The sequence below is a fragment of the Vanacampus margaritifer genome, chromosome 19 (genome assembly GCF_051991255.1).
Source record: "Vanacampus margaritifer isolate UIUO_Vmar chromosome 19, RoL_Vmar_1.0, whole genome shotgun sequence".
In the NCBI taxonomy this organism is placed as follows: Eukaryota; Metazoa; Chordata; class Actinopteri; order Syngnathiformes; family Syngnathidae; genus Vanacampus; species Vanacampus margaritifer.
The window spans coordinates 7,685,007-7,696,679 of record NC_135450.1 but is presented as its reverse complement, the minus strand read 5'-3'; the positions used below and the strand labels follow the sequence as shown (position 1 = coordinate 7,696,679).

Below are 11,673 nucleotides of genomic sequence, written 5' to 3'. Positions count from 1 at the left end.
GATGTAGTCGCCACATTGATTGCTTCGGTCCGCTGTACTTACACGTCAACCGAGGCGCCATATTTGTCAGGGCAAAAAGGCCATGTCTTTGAAAGAGCTATGCAATTTGAACATAATGACGTTCATCTAGTGGCTTATTTTGAGTGTGCGCGTGTGGCATTAGAAAAGATAAGAGGATGGTCTACTTGACTTGTAATAATTTTACAGTCCAGCAATAGATATAGCTAGTTTAAGGGATAAACTTGTCACATGAAATGGGAAAAGATTGAGTATTATAAGGACGATGTCATTTTGTTAGAAATTGTATACCATAACAAAAAAGATAAGACACTACTACAAAAACATAGAATCGCTGTGATTAAAAAAAAAAAATTAAACTAATATTCTTGCGAGGTGCTGGTATTATAAAACTGCAATGCTCTGCAGTACACACACGAGGTCAGTGTTATGCCATATGCGCAGGGTTGAATTCCTGAACACAAAGAGAAGCCACCTGGATGGATTTAGGAAAGCTGTTGCTCCTATGAATGAAAGCTGGGTGGCGCAATAGGACTGCGATCTGCTGACCTTGGTGCTGAAACTCAGTTCACGCCACACATACACCCAAAGCTGTCACCATTCACACCCCTCAAGTCAAACTTGGGACGCTCTACGTCAACCATGCGGTTTGTTGCTGACGTCATTCACATCGCGCACTTGCGCGTGTGTGTAATGATATTGATGAAACTGTCAGGATCTTCATCAAAAATGTATTTTTTTTTTCAGATATGCTAATGAGTTGGATGAGAGACCACTGTGAAGAATGAGATGTGTGAAAGAAGACAGGGATGGAGAGAGACAGATTGTGAGAGAGCGGGAGACAGGAAGAGGGATTGGGAGAGAAAGACAGGAAAGAAAGCTATGGTGTAAGAAAGAAAGATGGGTTGAGAAAGAGATATGCAGGGGTAGCGCTACTCTGGGGCTTAGGGGGGCTATAGCCACGTCAGACAGCTGTGTAGCTCCAGTTAATCCCCTCCAGCATTTTATTTGATACTGTAAAATATATTTACATTATTTTGTCAGCCCCCCTATGTATCGGTCACGCCCCCCTTTAGCCCCAGGAGAGAGAGAGAGAGAGGAGAGGGAGAGACCGGCAGAGAACGCTCTATAATGATGAGAGAGGGAGAGAACAGGAGGGAGGGGGGAGAGTGAGAAGACGAGCGAGAGAGCAACACGCGCTCAAGAAGACGAGCGAAGGAGGCACGCGGCATGTCTCGAGGATTCAGGTAAGTTTTGACGCTTCAAACGCCCTTTCGTCACATTTCAACACCAGCTACATTCAGCGCGCGTGCACGCGCGTGGAAAGGCGCACGGCACCGCCGTAGCGGCTTTCTCGTGTTTGAGGGCCGACTCATGACAGGCGGGAAAAAGATGCGGGATGCGGCGTGTCAATTCCACGGACGTTCTTTTCCTGCTCGCGCTGTCCACGGTGCTGGAATCCGGCTTGAGTCTCAATGGAACAGTCCGCGCCTTCCTTTGCGAATCTACAGCTCCGAGTGCGACTTGTTTAAGGCTTCATTCAAAACAACCAGAGGACTGATATAGGTGAAAACAGGAATCGGGTTCGAATCTGGACCTATTATCGCCTTTGTTTTTAAAGGTAGAATTATTCAACCAGTGCAACTTTAATTGAAGGGTTATAGTAATCTTGCATTATTTTCATTACAGTAGTTAATCAAACCATTCCCTGTATTCAGTTTCTTTGTCCGTGTTGAGACGCCTTACGTCCTGCAGTGTGCTATTAGGTTGACCCAAAAAAATAGAAGAAAAATTTGTGTCTCGTGATTACAAAAATCAATTTGTCATAATTTTGTGTGTGTGTGTGGGGGGGGGGGGGGTGGTATTGCAAGAAATGAGAAAAGTTGTAGCGTTACATGTATTAAGTGATATGACGTGAGAAAATACTAATACTTTAGAATAAAGTCGAAATGTTGTATACATTTATAGTTATACTGTGTGAAGGGTCATACAATATTTCATAATTAACTCATTTGCAAATTTTCTTCAATACCCACACTTTTTTTTTTAAATAATTATATATATACTGAATATACCATATGACAGATAGACTTCTCCTTTCTGCCCTTTCTGTTCTTTTATAATCAACAGTAGTGGGGCAATGTTGTCATCTACTGGTGGTTGTGCATCAGTGAAGTTGTTTCCAAGTTTGAAATTTATAGTGGCACAGAATCAGATCCTCCCCCACCCACTCCCGCTGAAAAAATTTCATTGACGCATATACTCGTCATTGGCAGTGAATGTTAGTGTTTAGTGAGTCAGGTGTAATGTGATGTGAAAATCTCGTGATATTTAAACCAACACTAAGGAACTTTCAGTTTACATTGATTAGGGTGCCGCCATATGGACAAAGTCGGTAACGTTATGCCTGAAGGAAGACCACGTTTCTCATGAGGACAAGCGCATTGTGTCATTTTTCGCGACATTTAAATTGACTTCCGTCTTTGTAACGAATGGGTTAAGGGGGAAGCGACGTCTGCCATAAAGCAGTCAGCAGCACATTTGTATTTTTTTATTTGTGTGACAGTGCTCCTACCATCCTCCTCAAAGTTGCTTAGTGCCAGTAAAAATGATACAGACCCCCTCAGGCCATGGCAAAGGTAACATTCAACACGTTTTAAGTCGATGTTTTATCAGAAGAGTTATGACAATATTTTATTAAGGTTGAAAAGTTCCTTAGTGCTACTTTAATTAAGTGGGAAAAGTCATAATGCTAGCTACTAGCTAGTAAAGTTGCAATATAATTGAGATACACCGATATGGGATTTTCAGGGTTGATACAGATGGCTATTATTAGTAGTCAAGGAGGCCGATAACCGATATTTGAAGGTGATATTCATTTTCAATAAAAAAGGGGTGGGGGCGGGGGTGCTTAGTATTGGCGTCAAAAACATTTTTAAATACAAATTTCAATCTTGACTTTGTTGTACAATATCGTAAAGCATTTATGCTTATTGAACATTTTTTCAGACTTACAAAATGTAGGATTTTTTTTTTACATATTTCTGTATTTTCTGTATTATTGTAATATTATTTTCTGTATTTTTATTTCTTTGCCTGTTTTTTACCGACATTCATCAAAATGCGCCGATAATCGTCCAGGCCGATAATCAGTCTATCCCTACAATATAATGCAGAAAAACTCATGCCAGGTGAATAAAGTCATAATACTACGCAAAAAGTTGTCATATTGTTATGCAAATAAAGTAATATTGTGCTGAAAAGAGTCCTAGTGATCCGATTAAAGAAGACAAAAAATTACGTAAGTTGCGAGGAAAAATGCGCATAAAGTTCTAATACTGAGAAATAAGTCATGATGCAAAGAAAGTTGAAATATAATGTGGAAACGGTAAAACTTTTTCCAAAATGTATTTTTTCTCTCTAATTAAGTGGAAAGAAGGATCCTTGTTTTTTGTGATGTCATCTTTGTGTTGACTACACTTAAAATCCTTGTTCAAGGTTTGACATGTTTGCTGTGATTGTACTTCCTGTGTAGCTGCGCGTACACGTGGCGCAAGTGCGGCGTCCACAGGTGGCTGGGATAAACGCCGACGTGACCGCAGCTGCTATGCACGCATCCTGGACGCACCCCCGCTAAAGATGGCTTCCCTCGCGCTGCTCCTGCTCCCCGCCTTGCTCTCCTGCCACGCCGCCGGCATCCACGAGCGGGCCGCTGTGCCCCGCGCCGCCGCCCGCTCGGTGGCTCGCATGGACGGCGACGTCATCATCGGCGCCCTCTTCTCCGTGCACCACCAGCCGTCGGCGGAGAAGGTGGCGGAGCGCAAGTGCGGCGACGTCCGCGAGCAGTACGGCATCCAACGCGTGGAGGCCATGTTCCACACCCTGGACCGCATCAACGCCGACCGTCACCTGCTGCCCAACATCAGCCTGGGCTGCGAGATCCGCGACTCGTGCTGGCACTCCTCCGTGGCTCTGGAGCAGAGCATCGAGTTCATCCGAGACTCGCTCATCTCCATCCGGGACGACAAGGACGGGTCCAAGTGGTGCGTGGACGGCCAGTCGCACTCCAGCCAGCCGCCGCCCACCAAGAAACCCATCGCCGGCGTGATCGGCCCGGGTTCCAGCTCGGTGGCCATCCAGGTGCAGAACCTGCTGCAGCTCTTCAACATCCCGCAGATCGCCTACTCGGCCACCAGCATCGACCTAAGCGACAAGACGCTGTTCAAGTACTTCCTGAGGGTGGTGCCGTCCGACACCCTCCAGGCCCGAGCCATGCTGGACATTGTCCAGCGCTACAATTGGACCTACGTGTCTGCCGTGCACACTGAAGGTAAGAACGTCCATCCGGCTTCTAGAAGGCTTCTCGGAGCACGTACGAGGTGTGTCAGTAGGTTCTGTCATCAAGGTGGTCAAAATGGGTTCTTGGGAAAGAGGTGTGAATTCAGGGTTGAGAAGGCTAAGGTGGTATCATCCTGACTATGATGGGTGGCTACTGATACCAGGTATCAGTATCGGTGCCAATACCAGTCTAATTTTAAGCTGGTGGTGACCTATACCATTATCGATTATTCTTATTATTTCTTAAATTTCTTATAATATATATATATTTTATGTGATGAAATATGCAACATATTATATTTCTTTCTTATTTCTTATACTTATTATTTATTCTTATTATTATTATATTATTATTATTATTAGCCGCCCTCCTGCAGCCATTTTACAATTAGGGACTAGAAATGAGAAATTATATGAATACAAAGTTGCCAAACATTTTTGCCATTTTTACTACAGTCATTCAAAATTCATCCACTAGTACATAACAAAAGAATACTTGACTCATTTAGCAATTTTCCGGAGTAGAAAGTTAATATTTTGTCTAGAGTGAATTTGTTAACTCATTCACTGCCATTGACGGTTATGGACGTCAAAAAATGATTTGAACTATTTCTATTAGTTTAACATTTTTTTCTACTTTTTTATTGTACATTTAGAACAGATATAAAATTTGTGATTTAATCGTGAGTTAACAATTGAAGTCATGCGATTAATTACAAGTAAAAAATGTAATCGCCTGACGCTCCTAATTTTTAATAATCATGTCGTCAAGCGATAACATTTTTTTATTGTAATTAATCGCATGACTTCACTAGTTAACTCATGATTAATCACAAATTTTATATCTGTTCTAAATGTACATTTTCATACTCTTGTTAACAAAAGTGGAAAATCACACAACTGCACAGTCTTCACTGTAGTACTGGTACTATTTTATTTTATTTTATCACAGCATGAAGAAATCGTAATGATAAAAATGGATGACATTATTCTTGTAAAATTTCTACATGGACATTAAATCTGCAGAATGTTATTTAATTGTTCTCATAAAATGACAACTTCATGCTCATAAATTGCTGATTTTTGTGGTAAAATTGACGTAAATTGCTCTTAAAATGGTAGCATTTTATTTATTTCTCTCATACAATTTCTACTTTTATGTAATGTTCTTCTAAAGTAGTTATATTTAGTACTTTATATAAATAATAATAATATAAATTGTGACTTTTTAAAGATAGATGTAGGTAATTAAAATTTTCTCATGAAATCGTGATATTTTTCCTAATAACATTTCAACTTTTTCAGTATTTTTGACAATTTTCTCATGATTACTTTTCTGGTGACGTTTAAATCACATCTCGTTTTTTTTTTTCCCCCAGTGTGGCCCTAAATACTACCACCTAGTAATCCTTTTGCACGTCATACCACGCTGCGCTGGCTCACTCTCCTTTGGCAAACTGCTCATTTGCTCAGCCTAACATTCCACAACGTAATTACTGTGAGGAGGTGAATTGTGTCCACACGGCATCAGACATACACACAGTCGGGTTTGAACAACTTCCAATGTTTTATATTTAACGCTGACTTGGTGTTAATCCAGTCGATGACATCATTTATATTTTTATCGTCAATTTGATGTGCCGCAACTGTTTGCTTTCGGCCTCCTAACATAAGCGCACTCAGTTGGAGACACGTTGCCACACCCACCAGACTCCCTCATCCAATCACGTTCAGACAGCTTCATTCCTTCGTGAACAGTCGGAAATTGTAGAAGTCTAATACCAATTCACGAAACGTGACTTTTGCCCCGATTTAATTGTAAGTGGCACAGCACAACTAGCAGATTAAACATCATTTACAGATACGAGCCACATAATCGTAAAAACTGATCTTTATTTAATGCGTTTATGAGAAATAATCACAGTTCAGTTTTATGACTGTCGACAATAATGAAGGCTTGCTCTGGGAAATTATAAATGCAGTTTGGTTGCCGTGGCAACAGTCGGGGGCTGGCTGTGAAAAATGCAAGTGAAGTACCTGTGCGGATGCTGATGTACTGGACTGAGCTGTCCACTAATGTGCCCGCCAGCCACCATCTGACTCAAATAATTGCATGTAAATATTTGCATGTAGCAGTTGGAGAGTAACACGAAGCCATTAAAAACATTAGAAAAGCAAAATCTTAACGTTACTCCATTGTTTTTCATCAGCAGCATTTCTTCATGCGACGACATGCGCGGTTGATTGGATACGTGTGTGCTCATAATCCAGCGCGCTGGCTTTGTGGTCAATCCAGACCGTGACACGGCGCTCCACGTGGATGTAGAAGATTTAAGCGAGGGGAGAAAAAAAAAAACAGCTTTGCTGGATTTCTTGATTGGGATGCTGTGCCACGGAGCAGGCAAGGCCCGCCTTGCCTTTGATTGCAGTGGCTAAAATCCCCGACACTCATTATCACAGGATCAAGTCGCGGCTAACAAAACTGAGCCAGAGGCCTTTTTATATGGGGGCGGGCATGTATTCATACCTGATAATTAGAGATGGGCATTTCATTAAATTTCCTTCATGAACTATCAGAAAGATTAATAATTAATGGAATTGAGGTGGGGAGAAAATTTAACAGCATGACATTTCTTGTAGTATTTCATTAGAAAATGTTCTCCTATAAAGATCTTTTTTTTTCTTGAGACAATTTAACTCACTCAAAATGACTTGTTCACATAAAATAACTGCTAGAATTAATACTATCTTCTACGGAAGAGGATTAGGGCCAGTGAAGAGGGAAAAAAATGTTTGACAGGATTCTGACTGTATTCTCACAATTCGGACTTTCAAGTGAGAATTCTGACTTTATTCTCAGAATTCTCACTTAAATTCAGAATTCTAACATTGAAGTGGAAATTCTGACTTTATTCTCATGATTCTCACTTTATTCTATTCTGACTTTAATATCAGAATTCTGACTTTAATCTCAGAATTCTGAGATTGAAGTCAGAATTCTGACTTTAAAGTGAGAATTCTGAGAATAAAGTCAGAATCCTGCCAACCTTTTTTTTTCTCTTCACTGGCCCTAATCCCCCTAATTTTTTTGATGATGCTAATACTTTATTTCTACAAAATGCAAAATAATGCAAAAATAATGAATTATTCATTTATAAATGCTCTTCACTTGTAAAATTATGATTTTATTTTTGTACAATGATTTTTGTTGTTAAAATCTTTAATGTTATCATAACATCGGCCCACAAAATGATGATTTATCAATTTTTTTATGACCACTTTTAAAACTACAACTGTTTTCTGGTTTATTTTTATTTATTTATTTATTTTTAGCATTAAACAACTTTACTTTTAAAATGTTTGTTGCTTGTAAATGCTTGTAAAATTTGTTGTTAAATTCTGATGGCTTTATTCTCGTAAAAGTACAACATAATATGTGTATTTTATACACATTTTTTTTAACACTTCATTTTTGTTGAAACATGTCAATGGCTTTTTTTTTAAATAAGTTTATGCATGTTTTAATAAGTTTAAATATGTTTAAAGCATGTGTGAAAACTATCAAAGAAATTTATATGATCTCCCTATATCCCAAATTGTCACTTTCTTGAATGTATCCCGCAATAAATAAGTGTTCACGTTACCCCCAATGTTTCTCAAAGTCAATACACGCCTAATGTGTTCTTGGTTTCCACAGGGAACTACGGTGAGAGCGGCATGGAGGCCTTCAAGGAGCTGGCCTCCCAGGAGGGCTTGTGCATCGCCCACTCGGACAAAATCTACAGCAACGCTGGCGAGAAGCAGTTCGACCGCCTCCTGAGGAAGCTGCGCGAGCGGCTGCCCAAAGCGCGCGTGGTGGTGTGCTTCTGCGAGGGCATGACCGTACGCGGCCTCCTCATGGCCATGCGGCGCTTGGGCGTCTACGACGAGTTCCTCCTGATCGGCAGGTAAGTCGATGCTATTCGCTGCGGATGACGAAGGGATAACGGCGTGACGCTGATGCTTGCGTTGCCACGGCAACAGAAATAGCACTGGAAAGATATTGGTGCATCTAAAGGGAAACGATACCAGGAGTCCATTTTTGCCTTGTTCCTGCCATCTCTCTTAATATTACCATGATGAAATGATTCATACCATTTTTTTGTTGGATTATTTTGTATTTATGGCCTAGAAGTGTTTTAGTTTAAAATTTCCCACTGCGTTAGCCCAGGTTGGTGAACTTTGTCATAAGCCGGGAAATCCCTGTAGATGGATATTAACCGCGTTCCTCAAGGCTCTGTACTAGGTCCTCGGATTTAGAGAACGAGAGTTGTCCTATAAAGCTTGCACAGATTTTTACGCTACATGTCAAAATTGTCTAACGTTACGTCACCATAGACAATTTTTGGTGTTCCACAAGGCTCGATGCTTGGTCCATTTTACATAATTATGTGGCTTGTGGTGGCCCTGCCAGAACGAAGGCTTGTCCTGTAAATTTATTAGATAATACGATACGTTTGAATGATTATTTTATATTTGCATCTTCATACTGAACTATTTAAGTCACTAAGAAAATATTAGTTTTTTGTAAATACTTGTTTTTGGCAGTTTAAAATCTATATGAATATTTAACATTTCCTGTACATCGTGTTCAATAATTTATCAACTTACATGGATAAAACAAAAAATGTGGAATGTTCAAAAAGCAAGAACATATTGATTTAATATTAAGAAAGTTTACTGTTTTCATTTCGTTGGTCTGTATTCACGACCTAGAAGTGTTTTTCTATGAAGATTTACTGCAACTATGACTAATGAACAGAACGCCATCGTAAAACCGAGGCACACCTGTAGAGGGATACTTGCAGGCTTTGTCCGCTGATATTTATAATATCCACTTCATAATTGTCACAATTGCCTGGCATAGTGGTGTTCTACAGGTCGCGATACTAGGCCCACTCTACAGAAATGTTAGAATAGCTTGGCTTTTCTTTAGGAAAGATAGATTTCAAAATTAAATAATTAAAACATTCCAGCCCCAATATATGCTTCCATCATCTGTATATGAACTTTTAGATACTGTATATTTGGGGTAAATATTGTAAATGGCCTATTATCTGCCTACCTCTTTTCTAGAACATATCCACAAGGAGGAGGATTAAAAAAAGCGGAAGATGAGTGCTGCTATTCTGTCTCTCCGTTTATGTAGTACGACTTATATTTAATTCATTCCCGCATGTTTAAGTTGCCGGCATGGGGAAGGCACTCATTCTTTTCCAATGCGGCTTTTAAATTATCCATAGTGACGAGACGACACTCTCGGGTTATGAGTTCCTTTTCCTGGATTCATCTTTTTTTTCTCCCGCGTCCATCGGAGATGGGCTTGGGAGTGGATGGGAAGTAGGTCTATAGTTTAGCTTTTTGCGGACGGTCTCCACGGATGGGCGACATGCTCACTTCTGGGTCACAGAAAAAGAGAGAATAACAGAGGAGGTCTGAGCCAATTCGCATGATAAGCTGTGTGTGTATTTCATGAACAAACGAGTGGAGCAGTACTATCTGTTTTGAACGTCACTGATTCCATCGCTCCAAGTTAAGATGAAAGCTGTATGGATTAAGAAGGAAGAAGTGGCTGTTTTCTCAAGGCACCCCAGTGTACTGTAATCTTCATTTGCTAAATTGTTTCCGCAAGAAAAGCAACTGGTCAGGTATTTAAAAAGAAGAAGACGGACAATGTATTGTTTTTACACACACAGTGTGAACAAAGTTGAAGGCACATACAGTACAGGGTGGTCGTCCGTGGTGGTAGCCTTGGCAGAGTTTTTTTGCTCTAATGAGCGCTTTTCTGGTTTTACAATTTCCCTTCTGCTCATAAACAAAATGGAAGCTGTATCTGCCTAGTTGGCAGCCGTGATCATATCTCAGGAGCTTGTGGTGGCAAATGTAGTAACGACCTTAGTAGATGAGAGAGAAAAAAATGCACTCTTGTATTGCTGGTGGGAGACATTCAAATTTTGGCTTGGTGTCCGAAAAAAAAAAAAGAAGCAGGCTGCCCGAATAAGCTGCGTGAAAAGCGTTTTTGGAGAGCTTTTGTTTTGGCCGGCGGGCGGCAGGCTGCTCTTCAGACGAGAGCCAGGTGTGCCAGGTGCTCGACCCACACGCATTCACCGGCCGATCCGCAGACTGCTCTCAGCACAGCACTTGGCATCCACTCTGCTCCGGAGTGTCTCTTGTCATCCCTCTGTGGGATGTCACTCAAACATTTTGGCTTTGTGATAGAGTATCTTCTGTTTGTAATCGTGTTTTCGATTTTGGCTTCTCTTTATCTTAAAAACATTATAATCAAAGAAAACCGAATAATGTTGAAGTTCCCAGCGTTGTAAAAGTACCCTGAATGTTACTTGCGCACCATGTTACTTGAGATTCTGCCCTCCCTGTGCATGATTTTAATTGTTTAATGACACCCTTGTTGGAGTTTACTGTAAAACTAAACCCAATTACAAAAACATATACACGCATTGTATATTTAAATACAAGATATGCTTCGTTTTTAAAACATCGCCAGTGCTAATGCTTAAGTCAATGTAAAATCCCATTTTTACGTTTTTGGGACCATGGCAATATTTAAAATAGAACGTATTTAGTCGTTTTTGGGAGCAAATGATTTAATTTCAATCCATCAAACATAAAGCACTTCTGCGGTTCAAGGTTAGAATCTCATCTGCTGCTTTACTGTGTGGTGTTAGAATGTTTCTCTGGCTTCCTTTGATATTGTAAAAAAAAAATACAGATGAATTTGAATAAAACCTTTCTTTTTTTTTATTGTTTTAGTTAAAGTGATTTTGTTGGGCAATATCAGGAACAGATTAATTGGATTGGATTCATGGGAAACATTTCCTTTTTTTGTACAATTCGGTTTTCTGGGACGGATTAATCGCGAAAACGAGGTTCTACTGTATAGCGAGGGTTCATTTAGGTTCACAACAATAACATGACACCTGTGCTATTGTAAAAGACGCGCTTGTAGCAGATGTGACACATGATAGCGAATGAACACCTGGTTGGCTCATTATAGTTATAATAGTAGTTTTTTTCCCCACAGCTTATTAAAATCTTTTGGGCCATTGGTGATAACATGCTTTCCATATCCCGACACTCTAATTGGCAGAGCACACATGACCATCGACCCTATTACATAACCGAACAACAACACCAGACTGACAAAAAAAAGAACCTTTTGCAATACCACACGCATCCAGCTTGGGCTTTTTGTGTTCTTTTTGCTTTGTTTGCCTTCTTTCAGTTTTATCTTGTTTATTTTCCAGAGTTTTTAACTAT

The 11,673-nt window shown here is 40.2% G+C and overlaps 1 protein-coding gene across 2 annotated transcripts in view; it reads left to right on the top strand.

Annotated features, from left to right (window-relative positions):
• The first annotated feature begins 6 nt into the window (after positions 1-6).
• The window catches only part of grm1a (glutamate receptor, metabotropic 1a), a 34,250-nt gene continuing 22,583 nt past the window's right edge, over positions 7-11,673 (top strand). The window contains exons 1-4 of one of the 2 annotated variants that reach the window (XM_077551915.1): positions 7-665; positions 766-1,265; positions 3,554-4,348; positions 8,054-8,303. In XM_077551915.1, coding sequence (XP_077408041.1) covers positions 3,658-4,348; positions 8,054-8,303 — 941 coding nt within the window. In that variant the 5' untranslated portion in view covers positions 7-665; positions 766-1,265; positions 3,554-3,657. Of the gene's footprint in view, positions 1,266-3,553; positions 4,349-8,053; positions 8,304-11,673 lie in introns of both variants that reach the window. The other variant, XM_077551916.1, reaches the window with a different exon arrangement.